This window comes from Oryctolagus cuniculus, chromosome 4 (genome assembly GCF_051225735.1).
Source record: "Oryctolagus cuniculus isolate XC-2025 breed Fujian yellow rabbit chromosome 4, ASM5122573v1, whole genome shotgun sequence".
In the NCBI taxonomy this organism is placed as follows: domain Eukaryota; kingdom Metazoa; phylum Chordata; class Mammalia; order Lagomorpha; family Leporidae; genus Oryctolagus; species Oryctolagus cuniculus.
Window position 1 is genome coordinate 144,677,779 of NC_142870.1, and position 20,907 is coordinate 144,698,685.

Below are 20,907 nucleotides of genomic sequence, written 5' to 3' on the forward strand. Positions count from 1 at the left end.
TAGTATTGGAGACATTTTTTAAAATATATGACTTTCTAATGTTTACTAAGCTATGTGGTTTTAGTTGTTACCATTATTAAAATGTTGATGGTTACCTGCTTAAATTTTAATCTCCAGAATAAATACTGGAGAGAAAAGCTGTGACCATAAAATACAACTGGTTTTCTTCTGTAGCCTACAGAAGTAGATTCAATACTTTCCAGTAGCCTCTCATCCAGACACCCACTCTCCTATCTGGTAAATAAAATAGAACTCCCTAATCATAAGCACATTCCACTTTTCCCTCAGATATACAATTTTAGTGTCCCAGTGAACAAATGTAGGAAATGAAAACAGGAAACACTATTCTAACAATTACAGATGTTTAGGGAGAAAAACTATAGGTATCTGACTGCCTCCTATTTCCCCAAAAGTCAGACGTAATTTATTTCACCCTGGTATAAATATAACATGTACTTATACAAGATGCTTTGGTAAAATAACACAAGGAGAGAAAGCAACACTACAGCAGCTGTTTAGTTTTAAGCTAAATATTTTAGAGATTGCTCTGTTCTCTTGAATAACCACAAAAAACACCTCCCAAAATGAAGAATTTAGTGATTTTTGCTTCCAACAGTTATAAATTAAAATTGTACAAGCTGTTTTCTAACCCATGTCCCACCTGCTTTGTAGTACATTGAAGATAATGAATGCATTTTTTAAAAATAATGGCAGACATAATACTTTACTTTGTATTTACAATGGCTGTGGCAAATACAATACCTGAAAATAATTTCTAATTTTTCATTTATTATTGCTATTTAGTCACAGAAAAGATTAACATTCTCCAAGAAATTTATTTTACCATATGCTATATATATAATTTTATATGAAGAGAAACCATTGCAGAACTAACAGGGTGCCACTAAAAGGAAATAAACAAATGGCAATAGAGGAATTCTTCCATATAAAGACTTCTGATCTGTATTATTTGACTTTTTTTCAAAATACAAAACCTCAATATTAGAAGCAAAAAGGAAAAAGTAAATAACAGAAGACCAAAGATAAGGAATTGTTCTATGTGAATGCATTGCATACGTAGCATATGTGAATGAGCTGAGTTATAATAAAAATACCTATGGTATATAGTCAATTCTCATACAGAGTTAGAAATAGCAATTTCCAATCAAGTATGACTGGACCAACGTTATCTCAGTCTTCAATTACATGATGAATTAAAGCTGTACAGCAGTCACTTCTGAGCAGCAGTATCATGATAAATGCTTGACAAGATATAATTTTTCTCCTTGTTCACTTGTAAAAATTGGTGCCTTTTTGTAATGTTCTACAAGTTCTTCCATGGTGCTGAATTTACGCTGCCCAATGCAGTAGACAGTCTCTTTGAGTTGAACTTTAAAATGCTTGTTTTTCCCTTGTGCTTTTAGTGATACAGAGAAATCATTTGGCTGAAAGAGAAAAAAAAAAAAACATTCTGAAAGCCATCTATCAGCATTTTTATATTAAACTAATAACATAAAATGTGATCACTTACTAAAGTACAAGTACCATGCAAAATTATTTACATGCTAAATAACCTATCTCCTTTACTCCTCAAAACAAATTTTTTTAAAGACGGAAAAACACTAAGTTGCCCAGTATCATCCATCCAGCTAACAAAAGAGTCTCAAGTGAAATCCATGTAGTCAAGAGTCTCATCATCCGTGGCACCCATGGCATAACATAATGGAAAATCTTTAGTTTAACAGTTGAATCACTAGAGCTATATTCTCTCCAGACTATTGGAGAAACACATGAAAAAAAAAAAAATCTAAGGGATCCAGCCTACAGCTCTTCAATTTGTTGCTAATAGTAACTGATAATACTCTGAATACTCAGATAATACTCTGAAGTCTCAAAAATGAAGGAAATGTCAATGAGAACTGAACTCTAATGAGAGGTCACAAACTCAAATGCCTACAAGGGTCAAAAGAGTAATGTAAATAAGAGGTATAGGGAGGGAAGAGTAGATAGACAGTGTATGGCCAATTTAAAACAAGCGGTCATTTCCTCAGCTGTGAGTGTGATCTTGCAGGAACACAGCCTCAATGCTGGCAAGTATTCCAATTTTATTTTACTCTTACTGTGTATATATCTGATAGGTATGTGTACACGTACACAAACACCCCAGTGGGCGGGCAGGGATTCACTGGTTTCACTCCCACGCAAATGCCTACAATGGCCAGGGTGGGGCCAGAACTCTGCTGGGAGCCAGAACTCAATCCAGGTCTCTCATACAGGTGGTCGGGAAACCAATTACTTGAGCCATCACCACTGTCTCCCAAGGCCTGCATTAGCAAGAAGCTGTAATCAGGAGCTGGAGCTGAGAACCCAATCTCGGTACTCCATCGTGGGATGCAGGTTTTTTTTTGGACAGGCAGAGTGGACAGTGAGAGAGAGACAGACAGAGAGAAAGGTCTTCCTTTTGCCGTTGGTTCACCCTCCAATGGCCGCCACGGCTGGCGCACTGCGGCCGGCGCACCACGCTGATCCGAAGGGGGGAGCCAGGTGCTTCTCCTGGTCTCCCATGGGGTGCAGGGCCCAAGCACTTGGGCCATCCTCCTCTGCACTCCCGGGCCACAGCAGAGAGCTGGCCTGGAAGAGGGCAACCGGAAAGAATCCGGCGCCCCAACCGGAACTAGAACCCGGTGTGCAGGCACCGCTAGGTGGAGGATTAGCCTAGTGAGCTGTGGCGCCGGCGGGATGCAGGGGTCTTAACTGCTAGGCTAAACATCTATCCCAAGGTCTTCCAATTTTGAAAGGGAAATCTGAAGTCTAGATTTTTATAATAAATATATCAGTATTTAAATGTGGGCCAATGTTTAAAAGACACTTTGCAGGCCAAATAAAATATGCCCAAGACACTTCTGCTTTAAGAGTTGCATTACTAGGGGCTGGTGTTGCAGGTAAAGCTGCTGCCTGCAGTGCCGGCATCCTGTATGAGCAACGTTCAAGTCCCAGCTGCTCCTCTTCCAATCCAGCTTTCTGCTATGGCCTGGCAAAGCAGTAGAAGATGGCCCACGTCTTTGGGCCCCTGCACCTGCATAGGAGACCCAGAAGAAGCTCCTGACTTCGGATCAGCACAGATCCGGCTGTTGCGGCCAACTGGGGAGTGAACCAGCGGATGGAAGACTTCCCCTCTCTCTCTCTCTCTCACTCTGCCTCTCCTTCTCTCTCTCTGTGTAATTCTTTCAGTAAAATAATAAATCTTTAAAAAAATAAATAAATAACATCGCTAAATGTAACTTTGGCTAATTTTTATGTTCAAATAGCTCCAGGGAAATACACAGTATTTTGCATTCAAACTGCTCATCTTTTTATCTAACACTCTGAATAGTATGCATCAAAGCCAGAAGGCTCTCTGATACTTTCAAACTCCCAAAGTTTCAGTGAGCCAGAATAGGCATCTCTAAAGGAAAATGGATCACTCTTTCCTACCAACTATGAGCTCTTCTGAGGGCTTAGCTACAGGCCTCATTTTCATGAACTTCACATCAGTAAGTTCAATTAATTACTCCTCTCTTTTTCCTCTCTCTCATTTTCTTCTTACTTGCTTTCAATCTTTTATACAATTAGACATTCATTTTTTGTGCAACTGCATTCACACAAAGCAAATGCCAAACATCATTTGATAAATGGAAAAGCATCAAGGAAAGAAGCCATTTGTAAGAAAAACAAGTGTTACCAAATTCTAATATCCTAGACAGTAGCCCAAATACTCAATATAAGTATGTTCTTCAATTTTCATGGTTTTATAGTTTTACTAGCTATTGCAATAAAATTTTCCTATTATTGTAAATGCATTTCAAACATGGGAAATGTAAAACAGGCTTTTGAGCTATACAAATAAGTGTATTCCAACTTCTAAACAACCAATTTATGAAGGAATTTAAATATCAAATTTTAAGTTTAGGGAATCTCCTATATGTTGTAGGAATTGTGATGATTACTTTATTATGCACTGCATCCAGTAACAACTTAAGAAATATTTTCCCAATTACATCTACTATATTATTCTACTCTCAAGGAAGAAGCCAATGTTCAGTTTCGTCTATTTTTCAGTTTAAAGCAAGAGAAAATATTCTAGGTATGTGAAGCCAACAGAGCTAGTAAAAGTCACATATTCCATGGTATAACACTGCTATAGGTATCTTTTATTAAAAATAGACAGAAGTAGAACAAATACTGACTTCAGCTTCAGAACATTTAAGTTGATGTCCCAGCTTACCACCTTAGGGAAAGATACTTTACTTCTCTCCAGTCTGTTTTTTGTTTTTGTTTTTTAATACCCAGAGCTCTGTTTCCATTCACCTTTGAAAAATCAACTTACCGAAGATTCACTATCACGAATGAGGAAATCTCCTTCATGCCCTCTTTCATTTAATGCCATTTCTGCTTGATGCCTGGTGACTTTGCCATAATACCAAGGATTGCCAGCAAACTTCCCAGTAAGTGAAGGCCTAATATAATCACATTGTGGAGGTGATGGTTCCAAACCCGAGGTTAATGGATTATTCTGCATGATGGTGACATAGTTTTTTGGCACCAGACCAACCATTCCATTGATCTTCCTGCACTTCCACCACTCCGGGTCATTTTCAGGTTTTTCAATAACATCCATGACATCTCCTTTCTCAAAATTAAGTTCTTCATCATTGGATGAGCTGAATGGGTAAAGAGCCTGTACCACATGCAACACTTGCCCAGTATTTAAGTTATTGACAACTGCTGCTAATTTCTCTGATAGAGAACCCACATGGTCACCCAAAGGACTGTCACCTTCTTCAGTTACATAGTTTGAAGGGAACCACCCAATTTGTCCATTGTAGCTACCCCGCCACCACCCATCACTGCATTTCTCCATGACGATCACCTTTGTCCCTTTTATCAGTGATAGTTCATCCTCTCTCTCAGCCATGTAGTTAAATTTCACATAAGCAGGCATGTTGAGGTCATAGAGACGTTCCCCCGGGTCAACAAAGCTATCATCAGCAGGAGATGCAGAATCTGGCACACTAGGTTTTCTTTTCACTTTTCCAATGCCTGTTTAAATCAAAAGGGGTAATGAGAAGAGAACATAAAGTAACAATTAACTAAAAACCAATTTATTCATTATTAAGAAAGGATCTTCAACTCTGTATACCTTTTATAACCTTTACACTTAGATAACAAGTCTCTATGTGGTACAACCAACTCTTTGGAAAATCAGATACAAATTCAAATAAAGATTTAATTTCAGCTGTGTGAGTTAACCTTTTCATCTTTTGTATTATCAAAGACTGTGAAGTAACTACATAAAGTTTTCCTAATATAATGAATTTTTTCTTAAATGCAAATACAGATTTCTCTCTTACCTACAACCTAAATACATAAACATTCCACTAAACCCATATTCTTCGTCTTAATTTATTAATCTAGAACTAGCTGGAAAAAATAATAGATTTTCAGTAGATATGTTAATAGAGCATTTTAGTTATGTTTGGGTAAGTTTTCTCCTCGCGTCTTCAGTTCCCAGGTAGCTCTGTTTACCTTGTGTATTTTAAAATAGCAGACTATTTGTTTCCCTTCAATCCAATCATGTGGAACCTCCACCAGTATGAAAATATTTTTATTTGCTCACAGATACAATCCCAAGAATGTGATACAGTGATTAGTACACAACAGATGCTTAATAAGTATTTGTTGAAGGAGATGAGAAAACTGTCAAATAGTACTATTATCACAAACGTATGCCATGTCAACTTTAGTAAGGCATTTTCTCTGTTGTTCCGTGATTTCATGTTTTGCTTCACCAAGAAAGCTTGCCTAGGTAAACTTTTCAAATTCCTTCCCATTGTCTCAAAACGTTCTCATTATACTCTTTCTTCATCCAAGTCCTCAATCCCTGATCCTTCTGTGGCCCTAACAGTGCTTTTTCTGACCTTTGAGATTCTTTCCCATCCTTATTTCCTTCTTACTCAGTCTCTTCAATTGTCTAAAAAAATACTCAAATCTCTTCTACTCCAAAATAAAGGCTCTTAAGCTCTACCACTTTTTAATTTTTTAAAATTTATTTGTATGTATCTTGTAAATACAACATTTGGAACATAGTAATTCTTCTCACCCATTCTCCTACCCCTCTTCCTCTTCTCTTTCTTGTTTAATCCAAGAAAGAAAAAGAAAAAGAAGAAAAAAAGGGGGGGGGATAAAATGAAAAAAAGAAATAAAGACAGGCAGACAGAAAGAGAGAGAGAGAGAGAGAGAGAGAGAAAGAAAGAAAGAAAGAAAGAAAGAAAGAAAGAAAGAAAGAAAGAAAGAAAGAAAGAAAGAAAGAAAGAAAGAAAGAAAGAGAGAGAGAGAGAGAAAGAAAGAGAGAAAGAAAGAGAAAGAGAGAGAAAGAGAGAGAGAGAAAGAGAAAGAGAGAAAGAGAAAGAGAGAGAGAAAGAGAGAAAGAGAGAGAGAGAGAAAGAGAGAAAGAGAGAGAGAGAAAGAAAGAAAAGAAAAGAGAAAAGAGAAAAGAGAAGAGAAGAAAAGAAAAGAAAACAAACTGTTACTCAATAGTCCAGACAAGGGCTGTTCAGTTTTTCCTTCTCAAAGGTGATTTTGCACTTTTTTCCCCTTCCTCTTTTCCCTTCCTTCCTCCCCCTTCTTTCCTTTTAGAAACTTAATTATCTTTAAAGAGGAACCCAAGAATGATACATCTTTTGCAAGCTCTTAGACATAACTATAACTTACAAGACATAGTAATATCCTCCACTTAATATACTAAAAAGAAGTGATTGTTGAGAACAAGTTTTACTACTGAGTCTCATGATATAACTCTTTGGGGACAGAGGTCCTGCATGGAAGTTAGTGCACAGTGACTATTATAGTTTATTTAACAATTAACACTCTAATGTATGACATCAGTGATCACCTGAGGCTCTTGACATGAGCTGCCTTGGCTATGGAAGCCTTTTGGATCCACTAGCTCGTCAAGGCCTTAGCAAAGAGGAAATTCTCTCCTCCCTTCAAAGAAAAGTACATTCTTCTTTGGTGGCTGCACTGGGGTCTCACCCACAGAGGTACTTTATTTATGTAGAACATTTTTTGCCAGAGTGTCTTGGCTTTCCATGCCTGAAATGCTCCCCTGGGCTTTTCAGCCAGATCAGAATGCCTTAAGGGCTGATTCTGAGATTGGAGTGCTATTTAAAGTGATTCTATGAGCCTGCTGTATGGACTGCTTCCCATGTTGGAGCCTTCACTCATTTTTAACTCTATTATTATCTCCAGACACTTAGTCCTATTTATATTATCACTTTTATTTATTTTATTTTTTAAAGATTTATTTATTTATCTGAGAGGTAGAGTTACAGACAATGAGAGGAAAAGACAGAGAGAAAGGTCTTCCTTCTGTTTGTTCACTCTCCAAATGGCTGCAACAGCTGGTGCTATGCCGATCTGAAGCCAGGAGCCAGGTGCTTCTTCCTGGTCTCCCATGTGGGTGCAGGGGCCCAAGCACTTGGGGCATCTTCTATTGCTTTCCCAGGCCATAGCAGAGAGCTGGATTGGAAGAGGAGCAGCTGGGACTAGAACTGGTGCCCATAGGGGATACTGCTGCCACAGGCAGAGGATTAACCTACTGCACCACAGCGCCAGCCCCTTATATGATCACTTCAACACTTGTTCCTGTCTATATGGTCACTTTACCACTTAATCCTACCCATTTAATCTCTACAACACTTAAGCTGCTGTTTTACCAGCCAGCTTAAGGGAATTTGGGGCCCTATGGCAAGTTTTTAAACTGTACCCTAACAAGTAAGTCCATAGGAATGTATGCAAAACTATATAGCTTTGCAGTTACAATCTTCATACATTTCACAATTACAACTTTAGGATTTTGGTAATTCTTCCCATTGTGCGTGTCCTCCCACCCACACTCCCACCTCCCTTCCTCTTCCCTTTCTTATTTTCACTCTTACTTTTTACTAACATCTATTTTCTGTTAACTTTATACACACATAGTTACCTCTCTGTTAAGCAGAAGTAGAGTTCAATGGTTAGTATGAAAGAAAAGGGTCACCCACTTCTTTTAAACTATATCATTCCTTAAAGTGTGACCTGGCCTTTTTCTTTAACTTTTTCACTACTCATTCACACCCACACCCACCTCTTTATAATCTGATCCTCTATTTTTTTTTTTAGTATCTCCCTCACCCTTATGTTCTTTTTTTTTTTTTTTTTAAGATTTTTATTTATTTATTTGAGAGGTAGAGTTTCAGATAGCGAGAGGGAGAAACAGAGAGAAAGGTCTTCCTTCTGCTGGTTCACTCCCCAAATGCCCGCTATGGCCAGCGCTGCGCCAATCTGAAGCCAGGAGCCAGGTGCTTCCTCCTGGTCTCCTACGCGGGTGCAGGAGCCCAAGCACTTAGGCAATCCTACACTGCCCTCCCGGGCCACAGCAGAGAGCTGGACTGGAAGAGGAGCAACCGGGACTAGAAACCAGTGCCCATATGGGATGCCGGTGCCGAAGGCGGAGAATTAGCCAAGTAAGCCACGGTGCTGGGCCCAATCTAATCCTCTATTAAAACCATTCTTCAAAAAACTTTGTCATCCCCTTAACTGCCAAATCAGTACCTTTTAGATTCCTCAGCAATCTCAAATTCTCCATGCATTAAATAATTAAGATCAAAGATCACTCTGTCTCTTAAGTTTTCTTCATCTTTTAATTCCCTGAGAGTCTCCTACTTCCCCTCCTTTCCTGTTTACATATTTTTGTGTGCCTCTGTCTGAACTCCTTTGAACTTTGTTATTATAACATTCCACTGTACTTTTTTAACTTGTCTGTCTTCCTTAATATGAGACATAAGCTTACTGAAAGCAGAAAATTAAATCTTATTCCCTGTTAACTCCATTGCTAAGCAGTACTGACATTAATGGTGGGAACAAAATGAATGGTGATTGAGTAATGGATTCCTTAGTTGGAAGTGTTTCCCAAGATGCCATACATGGCTTTCCCCTCTATTTCCAGGAAATTACACACTTTCATTTTCTATAACTTCTATGTACAAGGGTCTTGGATCTCTTTAGAGCTCTAAGCTTTCCGGAATTCAAGCACTACAATTTCAATTGTCACTAGATATCTAAAGATTATAACAGCATCTCAAATCCAACACTCATTTCCAAATAAAAATAATCCCTCCTTTACCCATAAGACAATTTCCTCTGTCCCAATTTTCTTTTTGTTTTCAAGATTTATTTATTTATTTGACAGGTAGAGAGAAAGGGAGAAGGAGAGAGAAAAGGAGAGAAAACGGGAGAGGGGGAGAGGGAGAGGGGGAGGGGGAGAGGGGGAGAGGAAGAGAAGAGAGGGAGAGGGAGAGGAGAGAGGGAGAGGAGAGAGGGAGAGGAGAGAGGGAGAGGGAGAGAGGGAGAGAGGGAGAGAGAGAGAGATTCTCTTTCCACTGGTTCACTCCCCCAAATGGCCACATCGGGGCTGGGGCCAGGCTGAAGCCAGGAGCCTCCTCTGCGTCTCTCACGTGGGTGCAGGGGCATCCTCTGCTGCCTTTCAAGGCACACTAGCAGGAAGCTGGACTGGAAGTGGAGCAGCCGGGATTTGAACCAGCGTTGACATGGGATGTTGGCACTGCAGGTGGAAGCTTCACCTTCTATGCCACAGTGCCAGCCCCTGTCCCAATTTTCTTACAACTAGTTAATGGTATTAACATTCTGAAAAAAAATCACAAAGGAGTGACATCACTAAAAATATCAAAGTAGGGATCTCCAGGGCTCCCACCAAAATGCAATTATTGTGCTGGCAAATATTGTCAGAATCTATGTTTTGCAGAACCCTAGAAGTTTCAAACAATAAAAAACTTATGAAAAAAAAAAAAGCAAACAAAATCAAAAACTACACAAAAAACTACAGCAGGCTTAATACAGAAAGAAGCTGGTGCTGCTCTGTAGTAAAGAGCACTATGGCATTTTAAATTCCCTGCCTACAATCCTGCACATTCCAAGTCAGTGGTGGCTGTGAAGAAGGCAACCTGGACTCCTATGTTAGATGCAGCAATATAGACCTTATTCTTAAAGAACTGTAATTGTAGATTTCAACTCGTCTGGCAAGGTTCCTTAAAGGATCAGTGCAATAGCTTGCCTTGGCTTCTCCTGACTCGGAACATTCTCAGGGCTAGCCTATCTTCCTGGGAGGTTTTTTCCAAAATCATTTAATTGATGCAGCAGCCTAGAGCAAGGAAAAACAAATCAGACAATGAACAGAGAGAGTAAAAGGCCTGGAAAGATCCACCTCCCTGCTAATATGCCTGGGAAAGCAGCGGAAGACGGCCCAAGTTCTTGGGGCCCTGCAACCCACAAGGGAGACTCAGATGGAGTTCCAGGTTCCTGACTTCAGCCTGGCCCAGCCCCACAAGTTGTAACCACTAGGGGAGTCAACCAGTGGATGGGATCTCTCTCTTTTAAATAGATACATACACCTTTAAAAAAATAAAAAGCCTTGGAAAGAAGAAGAAAGAGGATCTATATGAGTAACTAAGACTTTTTAATAAAGATTTTATTTATTTATTTGAAAGGCAGAGTTACAGAGAGGCAGAGGCAGAGAGAGAGAGGTCTTCTATCCGCTGGTTCACTCCCCAAATTGCGGCCAACAGCTGGAGCTGGGCCAGGAGCCAGGGGCTTCTTCCAGGTGTCCCACAAGGGTGCAGGGGCCCAAGCACTTGGGCCATCTTCTACTGCTTCCCCAGGACATAGCAGAGAGCTGGATTGGAAGTGGAGCAGCCAGGACTCGAACCAGTGCCCATATAGGATGCTGGCACTACAGACAGCAGCTTTACCCACTATGCACAGCACCAGCCCCAATTAAGACTTTTTAAAAGATCCTATATACCCCAGGAATTAAGAAGGAAAACAGCCAGAATTTGCCACATGCTCTGGAAATAACCAAGAAGAACCTAGGCTAACCTTCAGGTTCTGATCAAACAGTAAGTGAAGGTTAAGGCAAAACTATAAATGGCTTGGCTTAGAATTTAAAAAGTACACCAACACAGAGCCAATCTGTAAAGACAGGAAGAATATGTTTTTTTCTTTTGGCAAAACTCTGTCAAAACATAGCTGAGGGGCTGGTGCTGTGGTGTAGCTGGTAAAGCCACTGCCTACAGTGCCAGCATCCCATATGCTCGCCAGTTCGAGTCCCATCTGCTCCACTTCAGATCAGCTCTCTTCTGTGGCCTGGGAAAGCAGAAGAAGATGGCCCAAGTGCTTGGGCCCCTGCACCCACATGGGAGACCTGGAAGAAGCTTCTGGCTCCTGGCTTCAGATCGGCACAGCTCCGGCTGTTGCAGCCAACTAGGGAGTGAACCAGCAGATGGAAGACCTCTCTCTCATTCTCTGCCTCTCCTTCTCTCTTTGTGTAACTCTTTCAAATAAATAAATAAATCTTTAAAAAAAAAAAAAACATAGCTGACTGCTAACCATATAGAGCACAGAATTCAAAGGCTACACATGATTAACATAGATCTCACAAAAACAGTTTAGAAACAATCACCAGGAGTCAGCGTTGTAGCACAGTGGGTTAAAACTATTTGTAACACTGGCATCCCATAACAGAATACTGGTTTTACTCCTGGCTGCTTCACTTCTCATCCAGCTCCCTGCTAATGCACCTGGGAAATCAGAAGACAGCTGAACTTCTTGGGCCCCTATGTGGGAGACCCGGATGAAGTTCCAGGCTCCTGGCCTTGGATGGACCCAGCACTGGCTGTTGTGGCCATCTGGGGAGTGATAGATCTTTCTCTCTGTCTCTCCCTGTCGTATCACTCTACCTTTCAAAATAAATAAATAAATAAGCCTTTCAAAAAAGAAAGAAAAAGTTGAACAAGCAAATACTACCATCCAAAACAACAAGCAACAATAAAGAAAACAGAAGACCTGAACAACATTATGAACCAACTAGATCTAACAGGCATATCTAAACAAACAGCATTCTGCAGGATGTTAGGCAACAGAACAAGTCTCAATAAATCTGAGACTGATAGCATTATAAAAAAAAAAAGTCTTCTCTGACCACAACTGAATTAACCTAAAAACTAACAGAAAACTAGAAAATCCACAAACATGTGGAAAATAATCAGCATACTGAAATGGCCACTGAGTCAAAGCAGAAACTACAGGTATGGAGAGAACTTTTAAGAACATACAAAAATATACAGGATGAAGAAAAAGCAATGGACAGAGAGAATTTTATGGCTCTAAAAGATTGCAATAAAAAAAGAAGATTCAAGCCAATAATTTACAATTTATGGTATGACAAAAAAATTAAACAATGAAATTTAAAGCAGGTAGAAGGAAGGATATAATAAAAAATTAGCATAAATACACACAAAAAATAGTAAAACAGAATTAACAAAACCAAAACTTTGTTCTTTAAAAATATCAGTGGGGCCAGTGTTGTAACATAGTGGGTAAAGCCACCACCTATGGAGCCGGCATCCAATATGGGCACCTAGTTCAAGTCCTGGTTGCTCTACTTCCAATTCAGCTCCCTATAATGTTCCTGGGAAAGTAGGGGAGGATGGCCTAAGTACTTAGGCCCCTACACCCATGTGGGAGACCTGGAAGAAGCTCCTGGCTCCTGGCTTTGGACTGGCCCAGCTCTGGCTGTTGAGGCCATTTGGGGAGGTAAAGCAGTGAATGGAAGATCTCTCTCTGTATCTCTCCCCATCTCTCTGTAACTATGCATTTCAAACGAATAAATCTTTTAACAAAATAAAGTATCAGCAAAAACTGATAAATCTTTAGCTACACAGACTAAGAAAGAGACAGAAAGGTATGGACAGAAAGGTAGAACATCAGATAAAGAAAGAGAATTCAAATAATTAAAAGCAGAAATGACAGGGCTGGCATCGGTTACAGTTGCTTCCAATACTGCCATCTCATATCAGAGTGCTGGTTTGAGTCCTGGTTGCTCTGCTTTCAATCCAGCTTCCTGCTAATGTACTTAAGAAGGCAGTGGATGACGCCCCTAGTACTTTGGCCCCTGACACCCATGTGGAAGATTCAGATAGAGTTCCTGATTCCTGGCCTAGCTCTTGCTGATATGCCCATTCAAGGCATGAGCCAGTGGATGAAGGACCCACTGACCTCACTCTCTCTGTCACACTGCCTTTCAAATAAATAAATCTTAAAAACAAATCTGGGCCGGCGCCGCGGCTCACTAGGCTAATCCTCCGCCTAGCGGCGCCGGCACACCGGGTTCTAGTCCCGGTTGGGGCGCCGGATTCTGTCCCGGCTGCCCCTCTTCCAGGCCAGCTCTCTGCTGTGGCCCGGGAGTGCAGTGGAGGATGGCCCAGGTGCTTGGGCCCTGCACCCCATGGGAGACCAGGAAAAGCACCTGGCTCCTGGCTCCTGCCATCGGATCAGCGTGGTGCGCCGGCCGCAGCGTACCAGCCGCGGCGGCCATTGGAGGGTGAACCAACGGCAAAAGGAAGACCTTTCTCTCTGTCTCTCTCTCTCACTGTCCACTCTGCCTGTCAAAAAAAAAAAAAAAAAAAAATCTGAAGGGGTTGGTGTTGTGGCGCAGCAGGTAAGGGTGCTGCCTACGATATAGGCATCCTAAATGGGCACAGAATTGTGTCCCAGCTGCTCTACTTTTTTCCAATTCCCTGCTAAAGTGCCTGGGAAAAGCAGTGGAAGATGACCCAAGTGTTTGGTCCCCTACCGCCTCTGTGAGATACCTGGCTCCTGGCTTCAGCCTGGCGCAGTTCTGGCCATTGTGGACACTGGAGGAGTAAACCAGTGGATGGAAGCTTGTGTATGCTCTCTCTCTGGTTCTCTCTCTATTTTGAATAAATAAATCTTTTCAAAAAATAGAATAAAATAAAACCAAACAGAAGTGAAGTGAGAATATTATTATAGATCTTATAGAAATTTTAAAGGATTTTAAAAAAAATTTTACAAACAACTGTTTGCGAACAAATTAGTTAGCTTAGATGAAAAAGATGAATTCCAAGAAACTCACAAACTACCAAAACTGACTACAGAAGAGAAAAACTTCAACAACTCTGTAACGTATACGATTGAACCAGTAATCAAAAATCTCTCAACAGAGCAAAGCCCAAGACTACCAGGCTTCACAGGTGAATATAACCAATATTTAAAGACTTAATACTAATATTTGTCAAACTTCTCTTAAAAGAAGAGAGGAGAGAGAGAAAACATTTCCTGAACTGTTCTATGAGGCCAGCATTAGCTCCAATACCAAAGCCACCAGAAGAAAATTAACAGGCCAATACTGCTTACAGATATACATCAAATCCTCAAAATCCAATCTATTCAAATCTGCACAGTACTTAGGTTTGATAGTCACCACGAATACTGAGTTAGCAAATACTGAACAACTGCTCCTTGAAGAAAAGCAGATAAAGCCTCTGGTTACTACATAGTCAGTCAATCAGTATATGACCTTGTTTTTTGTGTTTCTCTTTAAAGACACTTTATCATAAATTGTGATTTATTAACCAGACAACTAACGTTACTATAATTAGTGCCTGAATTTTTTTTTCTGTAAGGCAAATCATTATTCCTGTTTAGGAACAATAGACAACACTTCAACACATTTGGGAGCCATTTTAATGACAAAAAGGCAGAAAAATTCAAAGCACATGGTACTAAGACTGTAAAAAGGATACTTGTTTACAGCATGAGAGCTGAAACCAGGTGGAACAACATGTATACATCAAGTGACTCAAATTATTTGCCATTCTATATATATGCAAAGAAGCACGAGAGTATCAATATAGGGGTCACAAACACATTTTAACAAGGAAGTGAATTCACAAATACAGAGTTCATGAAAAATAGGATCACCTATACTAGCAAACTGAATCCAAGAGCATTTTAAAAGGATTGTACAACATGACTAACTGGGATTTATATAAGGGTGGTTCAACATATGAAAATCGCTCAATATAATCTACCACATGAGCAGAATGAAGGGGGGGGAACCAATGAACATCTGATCTGATACAGAAAAAGCACTGAGCAAAATCAAAAACTCTTTCATAACACTCAGCAAACTAGAATTAAATGGAAACTTCCTCGAAATAGTAAAGGAGGTTTACCAAAAAGTTACCTAAAAAAGCTAAAATAAGGATGCCACTTCTATTCAACATTGTATTGGAAGTGCCAGCCAGATCAGTCAGGAAAGAAAAAGAAATAACAAGCATTTAAAGTAGAAAAGAAGTAATATAATCTTTATTTTACAGATATGATCTTACAGACCATCCTAAAAAAAAAAAGCTCTACACACACAAAAAATAAACAAATTTGCTAAAGTTGTTAGATATAAGATCATACAAAAGTGAGCTGTATTTTTCTAGATTATCAACGAATACCCAAAAGAGAAAATTAAGAAAATTCCATTTATAATAACATTTTTAGGATAAAATACACAGAAATAAATATCACCAAAGAATAACATTTATACACTAAATATTACAAAATATTTTTGAAAAATTAAAGACAACCTAAATAAATGAAATTATAGTCTATGTTACATGGCAATGCCATTCAAACTGATACACAGATTCAATGCAAACCTTACCACAGTTCAAATGCCACATTGACCAGTCTAATCTTACTATAGTCCCCTTGTACTTCTGAGGTACCCGTATTACCTCTTTATCTGGGTTTATCCTTTTAGTTATTTATTTTAAAAGAAAAAGTTCCTATCCACTAGTTCACTCCCCAAATGCCCAAAATAGCCAGGTCCTATCCCCAGTGCAGAAGCTGGGAACTGGGAACTCAATCCAGGTCTCCCAAGTGAGTAGCAGGAATCCAATTACTTGAGCCATCATTACAGCCTCCTAGGGTCTACATCAACAGAAACTTGGAGTCAGGGGCTTGAGTTGAGCTTGAATCCCAGTACTCTGATATGGGACACAGGAGTCTTAACTGGCACATTAACCATTAAGCTCAATGTCTACCCTTTCTATTTGTCTTCTAAGTCCTAGTACATAGGATACAAGAGAGAAATGATCTGTCTCCTTTATCTTTTGCATTTCCTATACCATTCAAAATTGCATACATAGCGGAAGTTCAGTAAAAATTTTCTAAATTGAGAAAAATTGAGCACTGACATAAACAAATACAATAAAATCTTTTTGACCTAAAACAGACTAATTTCAAAATTTCATTCTGAAAAAGGTCTAAAATTATAAATTATCAAAAAAATCAAGAATTTTTAAATTCCCAAGTGAGAAGACACAAAACATTAAATTTTAATTTTAGAAGCCAGAAATATTTAAGGGAAAGAATATGTGTTTTCTACGCAACCCAAAGTCTTCTATATTCTCTCTTCTAAGCATTTCTTCAATGTCATACTTGTTTCCCTGACAGAGATACTATGTAACTAATGCTGCAGTCATTATCAACCTCCTTAGAATTACAAAAAAAAAACCCCTTTTTCCCCCAAAACATTAATTTCTCATTTATTTTATTTATTTGGAAGGCAGAGTGAGAGAGAGAGTGGGAGAGACAGAGATTTTTCATCCATTAGTTCAAAGGGTTAGGGTTGGGACGGGTTAAAGACAGAAGCCTGGAATTCCAACCAGGTCTCCCACATGGATAGCAAGGCTCCAGTACTTGGGCCATCTTCTGATGCCACCCCAGGCACATTAGCAGGGAACTGGATCAGAAGCGAAGCAGCCAAGACTCAAACCACTGCTCTAACATGGGATGCTGGCATTGCAAGCAATAGTTTAACTGACTGGATCACAACACCGGCCCCAAAACCATACTCTTAAGGCTCTGATCTTTGAATATGATAATTTTCTGCTCATAACACTCTCTCATATTCATTCTTCAAGATTCAGTCCAGGTCTCTTCCTCCTGAAGATTTCACTATCCCTCCCCAAATCAGAACTCATTCCTCTGTGTCACTATTTTCTTGGTAAATATTTTTACTGTAACACTTAACACTCTGTGTGCCAGAATTTGCTTCTCATCAGACTAAACACCATGTTTTCAATTACTTATATTCTCAGTGTCTGGCCTGTACTAAATGTTCTATTTAAGATTACAATGAGCATGACTGAACAAATGCACACATAGTGGGTAGGCTGTATTATTCCCATTTACAACTCTTTGAGAAGGGCCTACTTTATTGCCCTTTGTTTCTTTTTTTTTTTTTTTTTTTTTTGGACAGGCAGATGGACAGTGTGAGAGAGAGACAGAAAGAAAGGTCTTCCTTTTGCCATTGGTTCACTCTCCAATGGCCGCCACGGCTGGCGCGCTGCAGCTGGCACACCGTGCTGATCCGATGGCAGGAGCCAGGTGCTTATCCTGGTCTCCCATGGGGTGCAGGGCCCAAGCACCTGGGCCATCCTCCACTGCACTCCCGGGCCACAGCAGAGAGCTGGCCTGGAAGAGGGGCAACCAGGACAGAATCCAGCGCCCTGACCGGGACTAGAACCCGGTGTGCCAGCGCCACTAGGTAGAGGATTAGCCTAGTGAGCTGCGGCGCAAGCCGCCCTTTGTTTCTATTACTAGAAGATGGCCTTTTCAATTTCCTGCTATCAATGCCAGCAGGTGCAAAGTACTTTACCAAGTTACATAAACATTAAGCATTAATATCTCATTTCTCAATTATGTTGTAACCAGCAACAACTATATCCTTTCATAACAGGTATCCCTCAGATCAACTTATTATCTTTCTAAATTCTTCTTTAATTCATTCAGGTTTCTGTAATAAAAATACCATAAACTGGGTAAAGTATAAATAACACTACCTAATTTCTTTCTTTTTTTTTATTTTTATTTATTTTTTTTTTTTTACAGGCAGAGTGGACAGTGAGAGAGAGACAGAGAGAAAGGTCTTCCTTTGCCGTTGGTTCACCCTCCAATGGCCGCCACGGCTGGCGCACCGTGCTGATCCGATGGCAGGAGCCAGGTACTTATCCTGGTCTCCCATGGGGTGCAGGGCCCAAGCACTTGGGCCATCCTCCACTGCACTCCCGGGCCACAGCAGAGAGCTGGCCTGGAAGAGGGGTAACCGGGACAGAATCCGGCGCCCCGACCGGGACTAGAACCCGGTGTGCTGGCGCCGCAAGGCGGAGGATTAGCCTAGTGAGCCGCAGCGCCCGGCCTACTAATTTCTCATACATCTGGAGGCTGGGAAGTCCAAGCTCAAGGCACCAACAGATTGTGTCTGGAAAAGGCCAATTCTTCATGGATAGCAAATTTTACCTCTCAAATGGTAAAAGTAACAAGTAAGCTCCCTTGGGCCTCTTTTATAAGGCAACTAATCCCATTTTATAAGGGCTCAACTTTCATGATTTAGTCACTTCTCAAAGACCTTAACCTAGTAATACCATCACAGTGATTAGGTTTCAGTCTATGAATTTTGGGGGGCACTTTTAGACCACTGCCTTTCTTGACTTCGCAGTTCACCACATCATCTAATCTAAATTGGTCCTTTTTGCATCAAACCCTTCTAATCCATTGCTTGATTCTAAGTCTCTCTCTATTCTTTGGTCATAAAAGTCATTCCATAAAACTTTGACAAGAAATAAGTTTAAATTTTAATTCTGCTCCTGGTTGTACGATCTTGGTTATTCAGTTATTTAACCTCTAATTTCCTTGTCTGTGAAATAGAGGTCTACAGTAAGTACTTACCTCATAACATTTTTTGGAAAAAAACTCAAGTGTATGTAAAGCACTTAACACAGTTCAAAGTACAATACAGAGCAGGCACTCAATCAATGGCAGTTGTTACTTTCCTACCTCTTAGTGCTTCTGGTATTCAATTTAATTACCTGAACCTTTGTTATTATATAGTTGGATCTGACTGTGGAGTTAAGAGAGAAATTCTCAGATCTAAGCACTGAGGAAGTATACAACTCTGAGGCAGACATTAGCTTTGTTCCAGAAGAGTTAGTACAACTTTCAATCTTCTCATCTCCACTGGTTTTACACTTCTCTTCCTACAGCACTACATTTTAAGCAAAATAATGCATTATTAAACTTCTCAAAAGTTTAAGAACATGATCAAGCATTCTGAACATTCTGTCTTTGTGTGATATCTGTCCTCTTCCTGACACAATCTCAGTACCCATAACTATTCTTTATGCAACTTGGCTTGCAAATCCTTGATATACTGGATGTCCGTGTTTGGAAGCATTTGAGTGTCTCAATATCATCATTAAAGGGTATCTATCCAAAGTGAATAACTACATCATAGTTTATCTGGCCCCAGCACATACAAAAGGGAGCTTACTGCATCCCTTCACTTGAGCATCCCACAAACTTGAACCAATGCCACCATGGACTGTGCGAGACTTCCCCACCTACATTACCCAGCAGCTCTTCCTCAGTCTTTCACTCATATCAACTGTTGCCAAGATAAGTTCTCAGCATTTTTTTCAACTTCTTTAAAAACTTCATGCAACATTTTATATTACTGCCAGTTCCTATACATCTTATTTATATCTTGATTTTAAATTTTCAAATATTCTGTGAATCTAATGTATGTTAAATTTTCCAGTATTAGTCTTCCCTACTTTTTAGGCATGTCATTTCCCCTTCATCTGAATGACTGAATAATAGAAAGCAGAATGAGCACCAAGAAAGTATTACTACTTCTTCTAATTGCTTATTGAACAATACTTCTGCTCTTATGTGCTTCCTCAAAACCAATTTCTCCCTAACAGATTCCCCCAACTCTTAGGACATACACATGACCATCTATTTTCACCAGGACCATAAAACTTTTAGAGTTAGAAGGGACTTTCCAGGATCGTCTAGTCTTACTCAACTCTCAGAAAATCAGGAAGCTTTAATTATATACCCTAGGTCATAACGCTGGTTAATAGTATATCAGAAAACAGAACTAAGGAATTCTAAAACCAAATATATGGTATTCTTTCCATCATGGGTTATTTGAATTTTTGTATTTTCACCTGTTTATTTCATCCACACATATTATTTTTTTATTATTTTATCTAAAACATTGAGCAATTTTGTTTTCAAGGGTATTCTGGCTATTACACAAGATGCACCATATCCTTTTTTTCTCTATTTTTTTAAGTCCATTTGAGGAGTAGATTGATAAATAGCCTAGCCTTGTCTCTCCTGATGAGCTACCTGGCAAGAGATGTATAAACTTCAATGTGTTGCAAGAACTCAAGAAAGGAATGATATGGCTACAAATCTCAAATCCTGAACCTCAGTATAAAAATGTACTTAAGGTTAACTACCAATTCCATAAGATCAGTAGAGAAAATGTTAATTTTATCATTGCATTGTTAAGATGAAATATATTGAATCTCTGTATTGGTGATACAACATTCTTTTCACCCTCTTTTTTTATTACTCTGATCTTCGCTTATAGTAGGCACTCAATGAAAAATGGCTCATCAGCAAATGAATAAATAAACCAATAAATCTCTAAAAGGAAAGATCATTCAAAAAATGGAAATGCAAAGATCTGACTTAATAACACTTCAAAAAGTAAACTGAAGTTAAGAGACATATTCCAGAGGGACTCACTTAGACACCACAGCTAACTAACTAAATAAATCTTCACATTGTAGTCACTTTTTGTTTGTTTTTTAGAGAAAGTGGTTACTCTTTTTTTGTTTTGTGCTTTTCTCTGTAATCTCTCACCAGGTAACTCTTGCTTCTCAGGCTCTTCGTACATAAAAATCTTGCACAATAATTCCTCTGCTCATTTTTCTAGAAACACCAATACTCAAGATCAAATCAAACTCATTATCATAAGATCATAAAAAGTCATCAATAGACATATGGATTACACTCTTTTAATATTAAATTCTTCAGTATTTTACTAGCACTTTCCATTAAATATCATTCTTTATACTGTTACTGTAAGTGAAAAGTAGT

At 39.4% G+C, this 20,907-nt stretch overlaps 1 protein-coding gene across 10 annotated transcripts in view; it reads right to left on the bottom strand.

Moving 5' to 3' along the window:
* Positions 1-577: 577 nt before the first annotated feature.
* NCK1 (NCK adaptor protein 1) overlaps positions 578-20,907 on the bottom strand; it is an 88,450-nt gene continuing 68,120 nt past the window's right edge. For 8 of the 10 annotated variants that reach the window (XM_002716437.6, XM_008266219.5, XM_089332221.1 and 5 more), the window contains 2 exons: positions 4,367-5,079; positions 578-1,445 (listed from right to left, as the gene is read on the bottom strand). In XM_002716437.6, coding sequence (XP_002716483.1) covers positions 1,251-1,445; positions 4,367-5,079 — 908 coding nt within the window. In that variant the 3' untranslated portion in view covers positions 578-1,250. The remainder of the gene's footprint in view (positions 1,446-4,366; positions 5,080-20,907) is intronic. The other 2 variants (XM_089332222.1, XM_089332223.1) reach the window with 1 other exon arrangement.